Source organism: Gouania willdenowi, chromosome 14, assembly GCF_900634775.1.
Source record: "Gouania willdenowi chromosome 14, fGouWil2.1, whole genome shotgun sequence".
NCBI lineage: Eukaryota > Metazoa > Chordata > Actinopteri > Blenniiformes > Gobiesocidae > Gouania > Gouania willdenowi.
In genome coordinates this window covers 13,556,520-13,580,707 of record NC_041057.1, presented here as the reverse complement: position 1 = coordinate 13,580,707, position 24,188 = coordinate 13,556,520, and the positions used below count along the sequence as shown (strand labels likewise).

General features: G+C 39.7%; 1 protein-coding gene across 2 annotated transcripts in view; it reads left to right on the top strand.

The window, feature by feature from the left end:
* Nucleotides 1–24,188, top strand: part of jade2 (jade family PHD finger 2) — a 157,500-nt gene that overhangs the window by 106,783 nt on the left and 26,529 nt on the right. For both annotated transcript variants that reach the window (XM_028466125.1, XM_028466124.1), the window contains exons 9-10: nucleotides 998–1,477; nucleotides 2,028–2,192. In XM_028466125.1, the coding sequence (XP_028321926.1) occupies nucleotides 998–1,477; nucleotides 2,028–2,192 (645 nt within the window). The remainder of the gene's footprint in view (nucleotides 1–997; nucleotides 1,478–2,027; nucleotides 2,193–24,188) is intronic.

Below are 24,188 nucleotides of genomic sequence, written 5' to 3'. Positions count from 1 at the left end.
TATTTCCACTTATTCGTTCCATCTATGCTCTATAGTTGTTTTTAAATAGTTTTCTCAGCAAAATATTATAGTTGAACAAAGCCGGTGCTTGGATTCAGAAATAAGAGAAAGGGGGTACTTGAGCCAAAAAAAACAGTTTGAGAACCACTGCTTAAACACACACACACACACACACTATGGGGGCTGGATCTATTTTAAATTCATGCGCACCAGTCCATCGAACGCCTCCCCTGCGCCTGCGATTTAACCAACCTCTACATTTTCCATAGACTTAGAATGTGTACATGGGCACAATGCACGAGTCACGTCTTCATGCGTGTTTGATGTGCCTTAACACGTTAACGCGCTTGCTAACACGTTTGCAGACGCAACACCTACGCCACACTTTAAAGTGTATGCACACATACGCCACACCTGGATGACACCTAACAAAAATAAATATATTAGTCACACGTAGAAGCAGATGTAACTTGAGTGAAGGTGCAGTGGTTGGGCACGCTTCACTATCGAGCACCGTCCGCGTGACATGTAAACACAGAAAAATTGCAAGGCGTGTACATGCGTGCACGCCAGTAAGCTTGTGTGAGTGTTGAGCATTCTATTCTATGGATCCACCCCCCGTACTCAACACAAGCTTACTGACCCGCACGCATGTACACGCCTGCACACCGAGCAATTTTTTGTAAGTGTTTACATGTCACGCAGACGGTGCGAGATAGTGATGCGCGCCTGACCACTGTAGCTTCACTCACGCCACACCTGCCACTACACCTAACTACTTTAATTAGGTAAGTTTATGGATGGACTGGTGCGCATAAATTTAGAATGGATCCACCCCATAATACAAACACACACACAAACACACACAGGGATAACTGTTTGTTTTGTATTACCCTCCTGCTGTGCTTCACCTGCACTGATAACAATAAATGGAGCAGAAACAACTCCAAACAAAGTGTAACTAGTAAATGTGTGTGTGTGTGTGTGTGTTTCCCAGTGCTCCATGCCCTCCTGTATTGTGGCCTTCCATGTCACGTGCGCCTTCGACCACGGTCTGGAGATGAAGACCATCCTGGCTGAGAACGACGAAGTGCGCTTCAAGTCCTTCTGCCTGGAGCACAGCTGCAACCCCAGCGTGTCTGCCTCCTCCAGTCTAAGCAACGGAAACCACACCAGCTGCTCCACCGCCGGCGCCGCACACGGACTAGCAAGAGCCGACTGGACCCCTGGTGGCGTCTCGCGTGAGCTCCGGCTGGACCAGCAGCACCAACAACAAAACGGGTGCAGCAGTAATCTGGAGCCCAGGTCGGTGTCTCACCTGGTCTCGATGTGTGCGTCCGATCGCGCTGAGAGGGACCAGCTGGAGAGGGACAAAGTGAGCCAGAGGAAACAGAAGCTCCAGGAACTGGAGGACGAGTTTTACCTACTGGTGGATCCCAGAGAGGTCGCTGAAAACCTTGGGCTGCCCGTTGCCCAGGTGTGATGAATGATACTATAATTCATGTCAAATGATGAAAAGCACTTTGTCAGTTTATATAAAACAACCTTCAGATAATAAAAAATTACCAAATAAATGATAATTGGGGGGATGTACTGTATGCGTGTTCCTTGTGCTTACCTGCAGTGCACGCCCTATTTTAGTCTAAGTGCAATTAAGTGAGTGAGTAACGTGCACCAGGAACATATTTCTTTTGAAAAAAAACCTAAGTCTTTCTTTGCAGCCCGGTACAAAGTGGTCCGCGGACCGGTGGTTGGGGACCATAGCTTTAACCAGCATAAACTCATAGGGACCACCTCAACAGAATCTATTATTAAAGGCTACAAAACCCATCTTTATATTACACAGCTAAATATCATTAGTGTACATTGAAATATATTTGACTTGTCATACATTACACTGCTTGTTATATTAATGCAGATATAAATGAAAGTACTGAAAGTTATAGAAAGTATATGAGGTTTAGAAATAACTGCTGTTCTTCTGTTTAAGGGACTAAGTCTGAGTAATGCTATGTGTCCTTTTTCAGTTGGATTTCTTGTATCAGTTCTGGAAACTAAAGAGAAAGGCCAACTTCAATCGACCTCTGGTGACTTTAAAGAGAGACGAGGTGGACAACCTGGCCCAGCAGGAGCAGGACGTGCTCTACAGACGTCTCAAACTCTTCACTCACCTTCGACAAGACCTGGAGCGGGTGAGTGGACAATTCTTTGATGTGTGTGTGTATATGATCTATTTGTGTAAATAGTTTTAAAGATACATCACACATTTCCTGAGTGTTACTTGAAGACGTTTTATTCAATGGACTCAGAGCACAAACCTTTGCCAAGTGCTAAATATTCTTTTTGTCAGATATTCACAGTTATCTGGATCAGTGATCCTGATTGTTGTACTGTTACTATTCACGGTGTAAAGGCTTGGAAGAATTTTTTATCCCCATTAATAATGATACAGTAGGTCCAAATATCTGGGCTCCCCATTTTTTTTGAGAACTAGCTATAAATTGTGCAATCCGAATCCAACCCAGATTAAATTTGGTGGGACAATTGAGGAACCATTCAGACATAATTCCGTCAAATTACATAAAGATTGGTCATTTACAAACAGAGATTATAATTTTTTATTTTTGCCAATGATTAGAAAGGGGATCTAGAATCAGTATATTGATCCGGAACCTAGGGCTGGGTAAAAAATCGATTTAATCAACTTATCGAATTTGTAGATAAAAATTATTTATTTATTCATTTATTTTTAATTTAAAATTTTCTTTTTTTTTCTTTTTCTAAGCACAGTTTTTTCGGACTTTTTCGCGTTCTGTCCTTGTGGGTTACCGTAGCGCCATGTGAGCCGGCCCCCTCTTTGTTTACATGTTTACTCTTTGAGTATTTTTTATTCACACTATGCTGAGATGCTAAGGGAAGAGTTTATGGTTTTTTTTAAATGTAATATTATATGTTGTAAAATATGTAGTTATCTGATTTTTTTAATCAGAAAATCTAAGCTACTGTGAAGTTGCTGTTGCACTTTTGCTTAAACCTGGGTTAAAGCTTGAAATTGTTCAGTGACAGAGTCTCGTTTACTTTTTATTTTGGGATTGTTCTATGCATTTTAACTGCAGTCATTTTTAAGTGAAATGAAAGAAAAAAATCGATAATCGAATCGAAACTTAAATTTTACTTTTTTTTTTTTTTAGGGCAAAATCGCCCAGCCCTATCGGATCCCCTCAGAAAGTTTACAGATTTGTTGCCAAGTACTTTTGACGTAATCCTGCTAACAACTAAATAAATAAATAAACAATAGTGATTACCTCCTTGGTGGAGTTAAACATGTTCAGTATTATATGAAGTAGATGTTTGATGTACCTGGTTGCATGTTTATATCAGACAGTCCACATGATTTGCAGCGTTACCATTTAATCTACAATACAGAGTCTGAATTCCAGCAGACTGAGGGACTTTCTACCAGTCTGGATGTAATTTATTCTCATTTGCACGTATGAAGGAAGGACTTGAAATTTGTTAAGTTAAGTTTGATTTAAAATGCAAAGCATACAGTCTTGCATATGTGGGCCTTAATTAGATGGGGCCTTACTCATTGGTTCCTCCGATTTGGTCCACGGACCTTGACGTTATGACACTATCCATGGCTCTATATCATCACCATAATCTGTCACAACTACAATAATCCCAATGCTTTCTAATATTACAGACTATGAAGTGAACATCATAATCTAGTTTTTCATAAGGAGTTTTCTATTTCTATTTAATATTGCTCAGAGAGACCCACACAGGTCATCACACAGAAGAAAATGCATACAAATAGAATAAAGTAATTAGAGAGAATATAAGAGGGTAATTCACCCATTTATCAGGTTTTGTGGGTGTTAGGAATTTAGCTCAGTAATTGTGCTTAGCTTGTATAGATTTTGCAACTGTAGCTTTACCACAGCAGTCCCCAGAGGTCAGGAGTTATTGATTATAAACCTTCAGATCAGTCAGTCGCATCATGGACTTCATAACTCTGGTCCTTGCAGACTGGCCATTATTGACATTTGAGCTGTAGAGGTGAACCGGACCACTTGAAATCCTTGAAGTTAAATCTGTTTGTTTAATCGTTACTTATAACTATGGAGCCCTCATAAATGTATTAGTAATGAACTGCAAAACCCTGCAGTATCCTCAACACTGTTTTTTTTTTTACAGTAATGAATATATACACTGTGTGCACACAGAAATAATATAAACATTTGTTTAAACTTTACAGTGTTATATTATATTATTATTGTACAGGTTGCTGAACTAACTCCAACTGGCACTAAGGACTAAACTGTAAGGCAGTTTGTCTCTTCATTCTGCTGCAGAATAGAATACAATGACCCTTAATTGTTCACACTCAATCAATTTTGTAACTTAATTTTAAAACTGTAAACACAGGCCAAATTACGGCTTGTAATAGTGTGTATAATTGCCCTTTCATTAACATATTACTAACCTTGATGGACGTGCTTTTGAAATTGTTCGCTCTATGAAATTGCTGCAAATGTTCATCAGTGTTTGTAAAGGTTGTACACAGGACCATTAAAATAGAAAATAAAAAAAATTAGAGTGAGGTTTATTGAAGCTGGTGCATCACATGCTTTCAGAAAATCTGCTTAAAGTTCTATACATGTTGACGAGACAAAGAAGGGTTGATCGTGAAGCTGACACCAGGTCATCCATAAGGAAGGTCAATCTCTGTCCCTCTCCTATGGTGCGGGCAGGTGTTGACAGCTCAGCACGACTGATACTGGTCACAGTGGATATATGAGCTCCCATTTACTTCATCTGTCTGCATCACTTTTCTTACAGTCCTCCATATTCAGCCCATCCTTTCGTGTCTAGATTTTAAACTGTTTGTAACACACCTGTAGAAAACAACTGTATCTCTCACTACTGGCCACTGATTTTACCTCTGCAGAGTAACAGAGTGGGATTAAAAGCATACAATTGTTTTAATGTGAGACACTGTGTGTGTGTGTGTGCATGTTTTGGCACACAACATGGTGGGAGTATTGCAATCATTTCCAAACCCATCCAGACCTCACAACCCAAACCTGCAGCCCGCTGCCTTTGTGAGTAAATGTGTGTATTTGCATGCATCGTTGGGCTAGTGGAAGATTCCAGGAGCTAATGTTGGGATGGATTATCCTCCTCTCCCTCTTTGAAGTGCAGCCATTGGAACGAATTGCACCACCCTGGCCCTAATGCACTGGTGAGCTTTCTCCTTTTCTGTGCTCTCCATTTGGGAGCTGCCATAAACTCCCCCCTCCTCCTCCCCCTCCTCCCGTTTTCTCCACATCCTTCGTCCAATCAGCAAGCGATATGTCAAAGCACCGTGTGGCACAGTGATTGGCGCATTAGCCAACACTTGTATCTTTTTCCAGTGCAGGTGGGACGTGTATAGCAACAAAAAGAATATGGTGATCGTGCACCCAGCAGTCAAAGGCTGCTGGTATTCTGAAGGACATCTGAGTCTAGTCATAAAATGAACAAAAGTTAAGAAGAAGGGTTAAGAAGATCTAGCTCTGCTTTCTTGGTTTGCTTAACTACATATACATTAATAAGTGAGCTAATAAAACCAGGTCTTAAGACTTTGTCATTCATTTTTAGTTCAAAGCCAGATGTTTGTTAACTGTAGCATAATATATTTGTGTCTTCATTTCTTCTTTTATTTATTTTTTGTTCCTGGCAAATGTTTGCTGTTTAAAAATGTTTGTGTACGATATTTTTGTTCAGTTCCCAGGAAAGCTCCCCTCGTGTTCTCCACCTGTTGGTTGGTTAGTGTTGTTTGGTTCGTTGTGCTTTAAGTCGAAAATAATAGGTGCTGGTATAAGACCTGCTGTCAGTCTGTCATATAAATATGGAACAAAAACATTTGTGTTACGTATTTATATTTAGATCTATTTATCTCTCTAAATATCAATAATAGTAAGAACTAAAGAACAAAGCCTGTTCTAAATCTAATCCACATGAACCAAATTCAAATTGTCATGGAGCTCCTTAAAAACAAAGTAATAAGTCCTATTTCAACCTAAGATAATATTGTTCTCAATAGGCTTATTACTGCCTAATGTTAAATATATTTTTTTTCTCTATATTAGGTCTGGCAACTGTTTTTCCCAAACTCGCAAACCCATGCCACGTACATGCCACATATTATTATCTTGTCTAAAAATATGTCAATATCTCATAAACTCAACATATTGACCAGCAACACGCAGGTTCTCTGCATCAACATGTTGAATATCATTGCGTGACATGTGTTTTGTTTCTTCTGAGCGTCACGTAACATTGTGGAGCTTCCTGGTGGTAATTGCAAAGTGATGCATTTTAATGGGAGTGGGGATAGACAGAAAAAGTCCTGTACCGCTAAGGATTGAAATCAAAAGTGGTGGTACAGCGTACCGATGCATACCGGCCCGCTTAAAGCACTTGTTAGGTTGGTTTCTATGGTTCTTTAGTGAATTCTCCACCCTTGATTTACGAGACTCATGAGTCCTCAGACGACACAACCCTTATTGGACTCATCTCTGATGGAGACGTTCCCTCTACAGGTGGTAGTAACCTTCTGGTGACTTAGTGCAGCCAAAGCTCATAGCTCCCAGTTGTTTTGCTGACAGTGGAGATGTTTTGTGGACTTTGGAATTACCCCCTAATCTCCATCACCCTCTAGGACCTCCCAGTGCAAACTGTGGAGTCCCTCCTTTTCCTGAGCTGCCTTATGTCACAGGACCTCAAGTGGGAGCTCCACATCAGTTAGTTGTTTGGTCGGTTGGTTCATTGCTCTTTTGGTTGCTTATCTTGTTTGAAACCACCTCTAGTGTTACGTAAGAGTTGGTTGGTTTGTTGGTTCATTGATTGATTGGTTGCATGGCTGGGTGGAAACCACCTCTAGTGGTTTCTAAGAGGTGGTTGGCTAGCTCCTTTCCTTGGTTGGCTGTTCTTAATAGATTTCTTTCTATGTTTGATGGAGTTTGTGCCCCTCAGGTGAGTTTCCTTTGAAATAAGGCTTCCTCTTTTTCACTTTGACTGTCTGTAAACCTCTAAATCTAAATGTAGGCTATGGAGTAACTAGTCGAAGTGGATTTAATTTTAATTGTTTTTAACACTTATTCAGAGCCTGAAGCAAGTAAGCTCTTGTAGAAGTTTCTGATATATGAAAGAGAGAAAGAGCTGCTGGAAAATTGCTTAGGTGGAAGAGGTCATTCAGGTTTGAGGTCCAACTCTCTTAAAGAATGGGTTGATGTCTGGGAGGGAGTCACTGGAGCTGTGGAAGGAACTAGATGATGTAAGTGTCTCGGGTCATGGATCAGTGGAGAGTCTGGGCTGGTGGAGGAAAAGCAAGTGTGAAAGGAAATCTCTTCCTGTTTCCTTTCACATGTTTTTATCCTGGAAAGTGCACGAGTCAAACTCTCACTGTTTACTGACATGCTTTGGCACGTTGGTGCCACAGCCAAAGCTGTTGAGGCGAATGATGGCCCCATCCTACTGCATGGGCCCCTGCATTCTCTGTCTCTCACAGTAGACTCAACCCAACAGGTCAGCAGTCCCACACTCAGGAGGCCTCAGAGCAGAACAGAATGGTCCACTTAAAAAGCAGTTGTCTTACGGGAAATGTGAGCAAGAGGAAGTTTAGATTACAACTAGACAACATGTGTTTCTTATAATGTTGTATTTTTGTTGCACGGCCAAATGCTCAGAAGCTGGAAGTCAAGAAGGAGCTTGTGAAAATGGATATCACATTTGGTGACAAAAAGAAAAGGACATTATTACCTCTGACCGAGAATGTTTGAATCTGACAGACAAGCTGCTGAGAGTTGAGCACAAGCAGTGGCTGCAGCCGCAGGTTTGGCAGTAGATATTTGTCAAGTAGACAGCAAAGGCTGACTTTGTGGAGAGGTGCAAGAAAGAAAATCCCACCAATGAATGTTTCCGTTTCACATTTTGATTTTAGTCCAAAAACTCTCTCTCAGGGTTTTTTTCTGTCTGGAAGGAGCTTCAAAGAAAGACTTGAGGAAAGTCAAAATTGAGGAGAAATGTTTCATTTTTGCCAAAAACTGAATGCCAAGCCTCAATTGGAATTATATGAAGTATGGTTGCTGTAGAAGAGCAACAAAACTCCAGACTTTATTTAATGTTAAAATATTTCTAAATGTTTTTGCAACATGACATGTCATAACTCTTATGGTTCATTATTCATGTTAAAGTTGTTTTTATTGTACTGTTTGGTGAAAAACAAGCACATTAAGATGTTTCATTTTCATTTTACAACAAAATAACTGGTCAGAATTCCACATGTGGTCAACCATGTCTTTCATTGCCATGTTTAAAAATGTAGAAGCACTGAGTGACTGTGTGGACTGAAAAGAGCTTCACTCGCCGTGTGCTCAACCAGATCAAATGTGACGTGAAAATTCATCTAAATGCTCTCAAAGTAAAGCTGCTGCTACAGTGGATCAAGAGTAGCTGGTTGAACATTCCTTTGGATGCATATTAATCATTGGATGAGGAGCCAGGCTCTGCCCTGGAATCACTGGAATGCAGTTTATTTTCAGCTTTATACATTTATCTGATCAGTTGAGCTTTGCCAACACTTACTAAGTTAAAAACCATCCTCTCAGTAAGCTGTTTCTGGCCGTATGCAGCTTGTGCAATTACATAGGGCCCCATAAGACACTAGTGTGCCCCAAAGTTGAGTCCTTGGCCTCATCTAAAAAGAATTAGAATTTAAATCTTTACCATTTGGTCTTAAAAGGTGCAGTCTGCAACTCTTATAAAAGTGACATTTTGTCATATTAGCTAAAGCTGTCACTATGTAAGGACAGCTTTACATGAAACTAGTAGTTTGTGTGAAAAAACTGGCTCATTGAGTCCCTCCTGCAGCCTTTGGCAGATTGCCAGAATGCACTGCGACCGAGCAAAAAGAACCAATCAGAGCCAGGATTGTGTTTGATGGGCTGTCTGACAGCTGTTGCTGACAGGCCCCGCCCATTTCCCGGGGCATAACGCCATCTTTTTTACAGTGTATGGTCTGGAGGAGTGGAAGATGGAATTGGTGACTTTTCTGCTTGAAAGGTAATTACTGCTGCTTGACTCACATTATGATTTGTGTTTTTCATACATGAGATGCACGTTCAAGCTTGTGCAGGTGTCGCTTTTGGCGTAGCCCCGCCGGAAGCATACAGGAGAGGTGGAGCTTAGAGGTGGTCATACTAGCTCAAATCTTGTGAGGTTTCCAAAATTACAGACTGCACCTTTAATGGGTACTAATTCATTCCTTGTAGTTTGGTAAACTCGGGGGTCCCAAACGGCATCTTGCAAAGGGCTCTGACAAAGCTAGAAACAGCTCTGCTCAGGGTTTGGATAGACCACTAAACCTCCACAGGTGTTGAGTTAAGGTTGGTTGGTTTGAAAGACAAACGCTGATGTCGACTTGCAGGCTTCTTTACCATTTAATCATGTTCCTTACTTTGGCGGTGGCCAATCATTGCTAACATAATACAATACCAGATGTTTGCACACATGTATTACCGATACACACACACCACATTTCAGCTATAGTCCTTATACACATTACTATAGCTCTCCGAGGGGGGTTTTAGCTTCAATCCAGAGAGTGAGAGACATCCAACAGACAGTCCCACCCTGTTGGATCAGCATCAACCTGGCTCTGCTCACTCCATGCAGCTTACTGCTGGCTCACTACAACCTTCCCATCTTGTTAGTCTACTGTCTGTTTCCAAAATGCTTCAAGTTATTTCACAGAAGTCCAAAACATGATCCCTTTCTGTCTGCACGCAACAGTTACGGGTAAATCCCGGTGTTCAGCCTCTCCTCCAGAGTTTTACCGGCCAACGGGGTCTCATTTGTACGCTTGCGGAAGACCTGCGTGTCAGCGTTGGTTCACTCAACATATGACATGTAGAGTTACTGTCCTGAGGGATGCGCTCTGATGTTTTCTGTAGTTTGTAACCTTTCTACTGCAGGATGCCTGGCTGAGAGTCAAGCTGATGGCTTTTGCAGAAACATTTTTCATTCATAATCAGGAAATTTAGTTTTGAAGGAGGATCAAATACATCCCACCACACAGATGAATCATATAAGAACATAACCTCCATTAGTTTGCCTTAATTGAGGACTTTCTAGGATTTGAATATTAAATGTGCCGAATTTTAATGGGCCAGATCAGATGTGTTCCACGGCCATACTGTTAACAAAGGAAAATAATGGAAAACAAGTTATTTTCATTCTGGCATCGTACTGAACTGCATAGACATTTTTTTTTTTTAAAGCTTCATTAGAGTAGAAGCAGTAGTGATAACCTTTTCCTGACTCGGAAAAATTGCATTTATAATATTAAAAGTGGCAGTAGGGTAATCTTTTTTGCTCTATCTGCCAGTGAAGCTTTACAATTTGCATGAATTTAGCTAAAGCTTAGTTAGGATATAAAAATATATGTTTAGTTGAATTTAAGTCATGCACTTAACACATAGTATGTATATTTATGGTACATTAAAGTTATCTTAATAATTGAAGATAATAGTCAAACGGTTTGAATGAATAAATAAACATCCAGTCTGGCTACATGGTGCGATGTGTTCAAAGTCTGTCGTCTGTGAAACCTTCGGCTTACCTCCCACATATGTCAAGATGTGCCGTCTTGTTTTGTTCATGCATTTTTTAGTAGATTAGGAAGTCTGGTCTTTACCTTTTGTGAAATATAGAAAGCAAAGACGAACTGCAAAATACGTTTGGTCCTAAAAATCCTGAGAATTAGGAGCTATTATAAACAGTGTGATTTATTTGTAAAATGTCAGTGCACTCCTTTGAGCATCAATGCTAAAACATTTCCATGAGAAAATTGACCAACTATCAACTTATTTTCAGTTGAATTTTTCCTACACTCATTAAATGCTTTAATCGCATATCATTGCCCACGCAGGCTGTATCTGGGTGGGGAAAACCTAATGTTATTTATTTTTTAGTTACAGTGTTATGCTTCTTTTTTTTTTTTTAGGAAAATGGGTGGTTTGATTCCTGTTTCCAAGTATCCTCAGGCAAAACACCAACCAGTTGTGCAGTAGTGAGCATATTAATGTTTCAACGTGATTAAGAAGATGAAGCTCTTTAAAAGTGCTTAAGTGTTAATAAAGTACTATGTAAAATGAAGGGCATTTACATTAGTCAATACTTAGCTTAATGTAAGTCTATGCAGCCTATATACAGAACATTTATTAGTTTTATTATGAGCTTCTGGCAAAATGACACACAAATAAGAAGCTGTAAATAAATGTATAATCTAAGCCACTAATGGTGTTTTTGAACTACGCTGTAATTGTAAATCGACGTAATGTATTTAATCCTTTTATCATCACTTGGGTAATTCCGAAGCTGGTACTTTAGCCGTGTTGACACACCAACGGCAACAATGCTGCCAAAGTCTCTTCGCAAAGGACTTTTCAATACACAGACCCAGGGACGCGACTTACACAATTGGCTCTACACTCTTGGCTTAAAAAGGTATTATTCAACATTGTTCCAAGTCAAATCAAAGCAGCCTACATGGCATTAGACGTTTAGACCAGGCTGACTTTTATGTGGATTTTTCCAGGAAAAATGTAGAAAAAAATGATTGGAAAGCAAACTATGAACCTTCGTGATGTAGTCTGGAAAATACATATTTGTGTGCAAAATGACTTGGTTCTTGTGGAAAGAAAGAATGAGATTTAAACCCATTGATTCTGGTGTTAAGTTTTAAACCACGTCTGCATCCCGCATGGTTCAAGACTGCCTTAAAGATCAGTCCTTTTCTTACAATCACTCTGTTTCATTGAATATTCCGATGTGTAGGTTTTTACATCGTGACACATTTGGACAGACATTTATTCATGAATAACCCAATAAATTCATGAAGAAAAAAAACCTTCCTTATCCTCTCGGTTTCATTTTTACCTCCCAATACACTTGTTTAACTTTAAGTTCTCCTTTTGGTTCTGTCTTTTGCAAATATTCAATTTGAAAAGTAATGAATACTTTACTTTTTTTTTTTTTTTTTTAAACCTTTTAAAATCATCTTCATAAAGCTGAAAATGTCTCACTATCTCATTCTTTCTGCTCATTCTCCTTTCTGTGTATCATCTCCATCTTACTGCCCTGCTGATATGAGCTGCATTGGATGAAATAAATATGAAGTGGGAGATGTATAAATATTTATAAGTGTATAATTCTGCCTGATAGTGTGTGTGTGTGAATGGGAAAGTGTGTGTGTCAAGGGTGTATGTTTTCAGAACCTTGGACGGTGCAGGTGCCAAAGCTGCCACAGAGATAAATAATTCACTGAAAGTGAAACCTTGAATTCCCATCGCTATGATAGGACAATAGGATTAACATGGACACACACACACACACACTCATAATGATGTACCCGGCAACAGCTTAGCTGTGTGGGAAGAAATAAAAACATAAACTCATGCATTATTTGTTTTTTATTGTAGTTTGAAGCACCACTGCTTTAAATCATTGGTTTTTAGTTTAGTGCTGTTTCCTACTTGTGGGACGATTTGACACAATATGTGTGTTTTATCTTCATCATGTCTCCCAGTGTTTATTTTTAACTGCCTCCTCTGTGTTTGGCTTTCCTCCATTTGGCAATAACTTATCGGAGGATTCATGAGTTGTGCACTAACGCTGTGAAACAGCAAAGCTGGACACAAAGTTCCACAGAATGGCACATTGATGTACCACAATGCACCAGTACATCGGTTAACTGGTGGCTTTACTCAGCTGTGATTATGCTGTCAGTGAAGGTTTTTGGTACAGAATGACAAGCTTGCAACTTGAAACCAGGTGATCAGCTGAGTTAAGTAAACATCTGCTGTGTGTGTGGTTTCATGTGTATTCCCTAGGGTTGTGCACGTTGGTGCTCCGTCAGTGACAGTGTGCACTGTATCTTTATACACCCACACACTCCAACAGCCTCACTAACTGTGGCTCACTGACAGGCCGGTGTCAGTAAGTAGAGCTACGAGGGACCTTCATTCACCCGTGCCTTTATTATTTCACTGCAGGGTCGCTCAGTCGTTACTGTGCTGTAGTAAAGGGTTTTTATTGGATGGCAAGTGTCAACCCTTAAGGTGCATTTTAAAAACCTCCTCTGAAAGCTTTTTGGTGCTGCATTTTAGGTGGATGTTTGGAGGATTACAAGCTTTCTATTAAGGTTTGCATGATGTATACGTAAGAATAAATGCTGGAGAATCAGATAAATGCAAAAGAATCTTGGCTGATGATAACAGGTGATGGTACTCTTATATGTACAGCAAATTCACTTAAAGCTGATATCCGGAGTTTCTGAGAAATCTTTTTATGTATAATTTTTTTGAAATGCGAAAAAATACCTAACGAGTCTTTTACTATGGTCTACTGCAGGTGGTCATTCATATATATTAATGTATATAAGTCCCTCCTTCGTCCTTTAGACCCCTATACAAATGGAAGCGATCGCTGAGTGCGTCCAGCCAATAGGCTTCGACTTCCTGTTTTTGAGACTGTCAATCAAAGTGAATGCAGAACTGTGCACAGAAACAAGGCCTCGCGTCACAACAGGAAACAGGTAAATATGATTTTTGCTCTTACCTGACCCATAGACCTATATCGATGCTACCTGATGCGACCTTGTTATGTTCCGCGATGCGCGTGCAGAAAAGTAGAGGCGTGGCTTCTGGTAGATTGCAGAGGCAGGGGGAGGAAGTGAGGCTGTTTGGGGCGGGACATCGAGACGTTTCTCAGAAACTCCGGATATCAGCTTTAAGGACTGTCCTTAAAGTGAGCCTTTTTTAATGCAATCAAGTCCATTCTCTAGCTCATGGTGCATGTAAAGTAATCAGTTTTTTGTTTTAAAATGGCTCCAAAGAATTAAAATGTACAGATATTTTGATTAATATACTGTTGATTATTTGTTTTGAAAACTCAAACCCATATGGAAAGAGAAAAATATCAGTCTGGGATCAGAAGAGAGAAAACTGTGCTCACTCATCATCTCAATCTTCTTCTTTGCTTGTAAAACATGAACCGTTACAATAAAGCTGCAGAACACGATACAATCTGAGCCCATTTTTGCTTATTTTTACCATTTTTCTGCAACTAAACCAAACTTGCCATATTTTTGTTGTATTTTCATCACTTTTTTACCATATTTTTAATGCGTTTTTGCAACATTACTTCCATTTCTGCCACTTATATGTTCAATTTAAATGGCTTTTCTGCTCAATTTTTCCACTTTCAAGACATTTTTGGCACTTATAAACCCTTTCCACCACTTTTCCTACCTAATGCCACATACAGTATGTTGACCCATTATTGTCACTTTTGACCTCCTTTCATATTTCATGCTTATTTTTGCCAATGTAACCACATTCACATTTTGCCATGACCATTATTAGCCAGTTTAAACTAATTGTTCCTACTTTTTTTCTGCCACTTTTAAGCCAATATTGACACTTTAAACCCTTTTTACCACTTTCTCCATTTTTGGCCACTCTAATTTGCAACTTTTAACCAATTGCTGTGGTTTTTAAAATCCCATTTCACCATCATTTCCATAATTTTTGGTCACTTTCAACTTATTTTATTTCTGATTAAAACAAGGATTTACATCTCTAAGATGAATATACTGCATAATATAGCGTAAATAATAATAACCATAATTTAGCTAACTTTAAGCTCTCCTCTTTATTCCCCCTTATAGATGAGGGGGGATAGATGATGATGTCTCCACATCACTGTTCTTCAATGTTCATCTTTGTATTGAACCACCTTCAGGTACAGTGGGGGTGCCCAGTCGCTCCTTTATTTTGGGGGTCGCGGGCTGAAAAAGTTAAGAACCACTGCTGTGGAAGACTGTTGTGAAGTGCAAGAACTATCCTGAGCCGAGCACAGAAAGGGACGTAGAGAGCTGGGCAACAGATGTTCTGTGGGGCTCGACGAGGCTCCAGGTTTATGGAACGGGATTGATTAATTAACCCTTTACCATAAGATGTTGGGCTTTTACTCACGCAGGCCAAAAAGGAAAGAGAAGCAAGAATTAAAATTGCGATTAAACCAAATGAAGCGATGAATCCAGGATGTCTAAACAAGCTGCAGGAACAGATTAGCAGCTCGCTGTGGAGTTTGATATGACACTGCATTCCAAGCATTCCCTTCAGATGTTGTCAGGGCTTGCTTCAACACGTTTCATTCATTTAATGAGTTTTATCATCACAAGTGTAAGAATGGTCCTTTGGCCAGACGTTTGGTCAAGTCAAGTTCATGTTTCAACACAAGGACTCTACTCTAGTTGCTAAATTTACACGTCTAATCTAATAGTGTGCTTTCATTTAGATACAGACAACCATAAATTAAAACCAATAGGACAGCCACAGTAATTACAGTCAGCTGTGTCCCTCATGTTAGCACCTGAGTCCTTCACCTCTCTGCTGTATACTTGACCAAACACACAGAAAAAGGATTTTGATGATGTCCTCTTGCACTATGATTTTTTTTCTCATCTGACCTCTCAGGCCAATATGACATACTGTACAGCCTCCCTGTTGAGCGAGCTGCTGCATCTGCAAACACATTCTTTCACACTTCCGCTTACCCCTGCATGGCAGGATAATAAAACACCACCAATTAAGCTTCACTTCTTGCTTCTCCTGCTGCTGAGTGTGATTTAAGTCTGAATAACTTCCTCTCTTTGCCTTCGCCTCCTTTAAAAGACGTTCCAGGAGAGGAACCTCCTCTCTACCTGACAAATGGTGTTAAAGTTCTTCAGCGCTGCCGTTACATCTGGTCATTAGTGCTCCATCTTTTGGCACCGACAGCAGTTTGCTCTATTTTTCATGTCAGTTGAAGTGTGAGGGTCTTTGAATGTCCATCAGTGCAGTTTCCTGTTGTATGAAAACAGTTTTTCTTCCCTGAAATGTAAAACTCTATTATTTGTTAACATGGACAATAAGAAAAACCTAATGATTTTGAGATTTCAGACTGTTAATAGCTTGTTTTCTATTAAAAGAGACCCCCATATTTTTTAAATGGCGACATTTTAGATGATCGTAATGATCCGACTTGGACCTTCAGCCTTGTTCTTTGCAGGGATTCTAAATTCAGTCTGCAATCATCATCATCATCATCATCGTCGCAATCTTTTGCAGAAAGAAACAAAACAAGTCTCCTCCAGTATTTTGTGTACCAATCACGGAGGGTTGCCATGGTAACGTGGTGCAGAGGAGGATGCAATCGTTGTCGAGACGATTAAAAACAATCTTTAAAAAATCATGTGAGGTAACTCGAAGATGGAGCTGCCATGTGCTACAAGATGAAATTAGATATTTGCGATCTTGTAGCTAGTCTTAATGATCAGTAGCTCCCCCATAATTCTAATGTAGTGTTACAACAAAACAGAAGCAGAAATCAAGAAATTAGTCTAGTAACAATTAGACAATTTAACAGTACGTTGCATATTTGTGTTATGTGCAAAGAACTAGAATTTTCCATAAGCTCCAGTCACTCTTCTTTAATCCTATCAGAGCTTATGCACACTGCATGCAACATGGGGCAACACAAGCTGTCAGGGTACATTGTCAAGTGAGATTTTGAAGACAGTTTAATCCTTTCTCCCAAATCCTGTTGTGTTTGCTGACATAAAGTAGTTTGTCTAATGAAACTCCAATTTAAAGGAGACGAAGGCTTATTGTGAGTTTTTTTCTATTGAATTTAACACAGACTAGTGTGTATCTGTTTTTACTACTGTTGATTAAAGTGTATATGGATGCCTGTTTGCTGATTTCAGTTCTCTCCGTTTTCACCATTTACATTTGCTCTGTGACAACTGAGCAGGATTAGTAGGAATATAGAGAGATGGAGGTTTTTCCAAAAATAAAAGCAGCAGAAAGTTGAGAATGAGAAAATAAAATGATAGAGGAGGAAATGAATAAGAAATATTGGTGTGTGAAATAAATTTGATTTATGAAGTAAGTGTTTGTGTTGCACAATTTTACTTACTATGAACTTGGCAGAACCTGCAGAGATGTCTAAGTCCAAAAAGTGGGCTGTGAAAACTTACCTGGTCTTTTATTTTGATGGGATTTTTACACATACTGTTACACTGCCAACAGTATGTGACAGTTAAATCTTTTTAACTGTTACTGAAACACACAAAGATATGTGTATCATTTTCACTTTCATTTACTTTTAGTTTATGCTTAAATACTGATGCTTAATAGAATAAATCAAAGTAAAATTTAGGTTTTTTATTTTATAATTGTCTGATGAAACATTAAGTCTTACTTTGTTTTCCTTTTTAATGCACAGTGTGTTATATTAGACCTTTTGTTTTTATGTGCAAATACTTGACTTTATAGTCTAATATCTTTCCTGTGTCACTACCTGTTAATGGTAATAATGGACTGTAATATTTTGCACCATCCGAACTTCAAACTGCATAATTCATTAAAGAAAAGCCAAATATTGTACTTGGTTTGGGTTGAAGCTTATCTTTAAGAATTGATGATTAGGCCCATATACTGACCAGTTAAGAACCACTGCCCCCATCTGTGTGTGTATTTGTGTATCAGGCATTAATTTACTGTTTTTGGTGTGTATAAATGAGTTTAACTCACACATTTGGAAACTGAAAGGGTCGTTCAAATGTTTTAAAACCTCCTAAAAAGCAACACTACAGATTAAGTCAATTTGTTGTTGATTATTCTTCTGTTTTTTTCCTCTTTTTCTTTTACAAACCTCGATGCAAAGACTGTCAAAGAACAAGCAATAGTGCAGCGTTCCCAAGCATTTAATTGTCTTTCTGGAAACGTTAGACATAGTTACTTTAGTTTGCACAAAACTGAGTGAAATACTGCAGTGTGAGCACATGCTGTGAGGATATCAGTGGGTCTGTGTAGGTGATGACGTGGTCAGATGTGTTTGACAGAGCTCATGTGACTACAGTGCAAATGCCAATGAAATAATTACTCTTTGGATTTCTTTTGGCTCCTTGTTTTGCTGCATTTGCATGTGCTCCCTGAACATGGATTGATCGCCTTGGTGCATTGTGGTTTCTTTCTACATTTCAAAACCTGTATTCTAGCATCACTGGTGTCTCTAAATGTGTTTATCCTGCAACTGGCGACTCGTTCATGCACTCTGAGAACATTGATGGATTAATCTACAATCCAGTTGGTGCAATTATATGAATGCACAAGGGATTTTTGTGTGTGCTAAGGGTATTTGAGTATTGCATAAATCAGCCCTGTAATCCCAGTTGTAACTCCTCATTTAGTAACATGAGATCCTTTGATTAACTATTTGCTCTTTCTATTTAAATCTGCCTGCATTTTTAAACAAACTTCATCTCAATTGTTCCACTCTGGATTGCCATGTTGGTGATTAACCCAGGCTTCTATTATTGATGTGAAGGGTGATGATGGGCCAATTAAAGATCAATATTTCAAGATCTTCACCAAGTGTCTTTCTTACAGTGAAGTCTGAGCACTTGGTGGCGAGCCAACAGTGAATGTGATGCTCATTAGTAAGCAGTACAGGTTTATACGCTGGGAGCGGAGAGGGTTAGATCAATGTAGACACGAGCTGGAGATGAGAGAGGGAAGAAAAGATACCGTTATCATCTTTATTTGTTGCCTCATTTCACTCTGTTACTCTTTGCTCTCATAGTTATATCACTCTCTGACTGAGTGGTATAAACATATTTAATGTTCAGAAATGTGTGTATAACATTATTGTAGTGAAGTCCTTAATCACCAAATTAGTTTTACATGTCAGCAAAGTAATTCTAAAGTCTCGTTTTAATGATACTGGCGTGAAAACACACACCACACACACACACAGGCAGTTTTCCTGTTGCAGAGGTGTGTGTTGCTGTTCCCCCACCACCACACACACACACACACACACACCCACACCCCTCTGGGTTTCTGTCTCTATCTCAGAGATCAGTTGGGGAATTAACTCAGACTGAAATAGGTCCTGCTTCTCTACCTGAGGCTACACACACACACACACACGCCCACACACACACACACTGTCTTTCTCAGATTTAAGCACACAAACGCTGACACTGACTGACATGAAATCAGTAAAACACAGCCGCGAGTTGTAACACGTAACCTGTTAGGTTGGAAATTCTTCTAGACACTTGAAAGCAAAGGTCACATTAATGTGGTGATGATGGTATTTCATTGTGTTTGTAAAGGTAGGGGATTCAAAATGAAAAGTATGGGCAACAGGACATTTTTACTTTAACAGATGCCTCCCATTTCTGCTTGTAGGTTCCAAGTAACATTATTACTATTTCTTTTTTAAACTTAGATGATCAAAATTAGACACTTTAAATAGATTCAAATTAAAAAGAGTCTCCAGGAGATGGTTTATCGAGGGTCCCAAACTCAATGGCCCCCAGCTGCATCCCAAACTTGGTTTTAAAATATTCATAAATAAAAGATATACACTACAGTATATACATGAAAACAATGTTTCCTTATTTGATTGTTGAGAGCATCTCCAATTCAATCAAATCTAAAATAAAAAAAATAAAATTAAAGTTAAATCAATAAATAGATATTGTCTTTATTTCATAAAAGTACATAACATCAAAGTGGGTCTAAGGGTGAGGGTTTAGGTTTAGGATTGGGGCCGGGGAAGGAGGGGTTGGGTTTAGGATAAGAGATATTTTTCAGAGTTTTTAAAACCCAGCTCTAGATTTTTCCCCCCACATAAAAGTCCCAATTCAGGCCCAATGTAGTTGCATTTACTATTTTCCTTAAAACATTAAGATTTCTCTGGTCTAACCCAATTGAGCTTTTATTTTGAAGCAGATACCAATTTAGGACTTGATTTTTCCAAAGTACAACTTACAGTATATAATTATATATTGTTTATATTGTCTTTTAAATCTCTTAATTTTTGAATGAAAATTCCTACCTTGTGTCCTGGCTGAATTATCAGTTTTGGATCAAAAGTGGTTCCTGAGAGTAAAAAGTAATTTTCCTCTTTTGTATCGTTACCTGCTAGACCTTTTGGTTTTATGATTTTTACGTTCAATTTTAGCAGAATATGAAGAATATAGAATATTTGAGTGTTTTTGGCTCCTGACTCTCTATCTCTATTTAGTTCTGCTGCATGCGTGTATGATGGAGTATGATGTTCTGTGTGAGTGTGTTGGGACTGATGATAAGGACAGAAGGGACATGGCAGGTGCTGACATGGGTCATGATGTACACTAATAGAGAGAGAGGGGGAAAGTGCGAGAGAGGCCCCCAGTGTGAAGGACAGTGTGGCATGAGACGCTCTGGCTCGACTCCAGCGCGGTTAATAAACTTGTAATGCTGATTATGTGCAGGCTGTCGTGTCATGGATGGATGAGGCAGGAAGGACATGATGGTGGTTTGAGTGAGGAAAGATGGGCGCTGCAAATCAGAGAGCATGAAGATGTCATTTTTTTTTTTAATTTAAGCTTGTGTTCTTGAACATAAGTGGCTGCTTTTATTTTACGACTATGGATTGAAGTCTGCCTTCATGTACATTACATTTTCACACAGTCCATTACCACATGTTCACCCTGTCCATAAATGTCATGTTTACTTTGTCCCAATAAATCACAACATTAGGACGTCACGGTGATTCTAGCATCTCCACACCTGAAACAAAGGTTCAAAGTTAGAGGAATGATCCTATGATGATTTTTTTCAGACTTGAGATTGTTTCTTTTCTCTATTATGTTTTTGTCTTTTATACAAGTTTTCGCAAGTAACTTGTACCCTACTTTTTGTCCAATTTTATAAATCAATGCACCCCCAACTTTTAGAATATTTAGGACAATCCTGCTATTTCCTAACCTGGCAACAGGCAGATTGATGTGTAGCCCCTCCCTCTAACTTGACTTCTCCACATCGATCTGGGTTTGTGTCTGGTGAATCCTTTCCGAACCAGGGAGGGACATGAACAGAATGCTTGAAGCTGATTGGGCGAAGCCCCTGTCCACCATTATTTGTTTTAGCCAATCGCACGGTAACAAATGATGTCATCATCAGCATGCGCTGCAGAGATGCTGCTACAACAACAACAAGGCTACACTAATGAAAACTTTCTTTAATTTTAGTAATGCTGCGGTCATTATGTCGTTGAGTGACTTTTGCCATTTTTGCAACACGAGTATGCGAGTTAATGGCACGTTAACGCTCCCCCTGTGTTGACATCTTTCTATTTTGATTCGGAGCTATGCTAATAGCGATAGCCCGGCTACTTCCTCTCCCCACAACTGCGCATGCGCCAGTTTTGCTTCAGCGCTTCTGCCTTCGTCACACCAGGATATCCCGCCCTAAACCACAACACTACCTCATGATTGGTTTGAACCATTTCAGTTTGGTTTCGAAAGGCAAAGGCAGGAAGCAAGCAGGTTTAGCTCTTAATAGCTAAACCTGCTTGCAAGATGGATTCTCCTGGTGTTCACAAACACCAGAATCCATCTTGTACTATTCCTGCCTTTCCCTTTCGAAACCAAACTGAAATGGTTTATTTATTGAAAAACCCTGGTATTCAATCCACTGGTAGGGGGCTGCTCACAGCCTCTTTTTATACCTTTTTCTGTATAACTGTTACCGTGGTAACATCCTCCTTTTGTGGTGGTGAGCCCCGAAGGACACCCAGTGACATCATCCTCAAAGGCATACTGTACTTTAGAGCTTGTTGTGTTGTCATAATTCTCTTTAAATGCAGTTTGTTTAGTTAAGTGTTGTTTTATCATAATGCAAATGTTTTTAATGTCTAAATATTTACGTGTAGACAGATCCAGTCAAAGAGCAGATAGATTGAATCCCTAAGATCCATTGGTGTGTTGAATAACATTTACAAAATCAGTCAGCTGGACTAATAGGTTGTCATTGTTTTGCATTTCTAGATTTAGCATTATTACATTTAGTGAATTAAATACATCTTTTAGTGGATTGACCCTGAATGCACCATTCCTGTTGGCATCTGTTGCTGTGACGTAAAAAGGCTTTTGGTTCCTATTCACCCAGCTGACACAATAGTTCACTGATTTTGTTTCTTTATGTGAAACACAGACTAAATATTTTGGCATAAAGCTGAACAAAGTAACTCCTGAGGTGTTTTTATTATGTATGTCTTAAGTTTCTTAAGAACTTGGAGAACAATGTCAGGGAGACAAAGTGTCAGAGGAAACAAAAACAGCTTCCATTTGGTCCTGTCTGTTGCTCTCTTGTGTTTACAGGCTAAGGCAGTAGTTTTTGTTTTTGTCATGCACACACACACACACACACGCACACACACACATCACCACACGCACAGTGTTCTAATCAAAGCCATCCTCTGCACATTGTGTCCCAGTTGGCCTTCTATTTATACTTCAAGGATGGGATGGGTCACACAGGCCAGGCGGGCCAATACATCAACACCAGCAGATGAACTGCACACACACACACACACACACACACACACACACACCTGCATGGTTTAGGTCGATAAGAGACCATTGATCATGTTTCATGTCATAAAAACACAGTTTTAAAATGTTTTGTCTGGTGTCTGTTGGAACAGGCAACTGTATGACACATGGTTTTGTTTAATCAGAAAGTGATTTTTTATTTTCTTCCTTTGTAATTTTTTTTCTTTTGTGATGTATTTTTTATCTGTTCAGACTACACCTGCTTTAAGCATTTTAATTAAAGAAAGCCTAAATGTCAATGCAAGGCTTTTTTGTTTCCAATTGACATTTTGTATGGTTCTATTCTTTGCTTATCCCAGTCTGGGTCGCGCGGGCAGAATCCTCAGCATGGAAGCCCAGACGCTCCACTTCCGGGTTCTTCTCCTAGGTGGACATCACACGTCCCAAAACTATACCTCAACTCACTCCTTTCGAAGTGGAGGAGGAATGGCTCTACTCTGAAGTCCTCCTCCTATCTCTAAGAGTGCTTTCACTTCTGTTTAGTCCTGTACTTGGTCCGAATTTGGATCAGTTAGTGTTCAGAGCACAATTTCTGATCTGCTCCAAACAGCCTCTGGTGCAGTTGCAGGAGCTAACCGCTTGAGGGCCCCGTTACTGGAGTAGAGACTTCAGAAAAACAGAAACCCAAAAAACAAGCTCCAATCTATGGGTCAAAGCGAGCGCCTAAGAGTGCGCAGAAACTTCTGCCTTCTCCGTTTGTTCTTTCACTGCATTCAACAATGGAGCAGCAACAAGTTGCCGTTACTTTAGTGGTTTTAAAGCCCTGTTTTGTGACTTTTGGTTCTCCTGACCACCCCAATGCCGTGCGCTCTACATCATCTCCCACACTTCCTGTTTTTAGTCCATGCCACATTGCTTTCACAGCACTTTTTATCGCTCTACATTTTGATTGGAAACACTCAAAGACTGGCAGAAACAATCGTTCTAGAATTTGCCTGTTTGATCTACTCTAGACTCCCTTATCATGTTCACACCACCCAAACAAGGCAGACTATCAAAGCAAACAAGCGTTTTAACTGCTCTAGGGTCCATCGGTGTGAACGTGAAGTCTGAGCCTGGCCCTCCTGCAGAGAAAACACATTTCAGCCACATGGATCTTGTTCTTTGGGTCATAACCCGAAGATGACCATAGGTGACAGATAAACAGAGAACTTTGTCTTCTGGCTTCATGCTCCTTTCACCACAATTGACTGGTTATGCGTTCGTAAGGCTGCAGACTCCGCCCCGATCCGCCAGTCGATCTCTGGCTCCATCCTACCCTCACTCATGAACAAGATGCTAAGATGTTTAAAATCAAGACTTTTACGCAATCATTGATGACCTTGAGAAGTTTGAAACGGGCTTATTTACCTTCCTTAAAATGCACGTGTTCCACTTTACTAACAGAGTGACAGTGCGTATGTGTGTCTTTGTAACTGCAGATAAAATTGTTTTGTAACCGTTAAACTACTGCATCTGTTTGGGGGCCACGCTTTTGTATTTCTTTCTATTTGAATGCCATCTACGCTTCGTCAATGTCTGTCTGTTCCTACCCTGTCTTACTCAGTCTGTCACGCTCTAATTCTCTGTCATTTCTTCGCCTTTCTTCTCTCGTCTCCCTTGCTCTCCTCCACCGTCTGTACAAAACGGTCGCACGTGC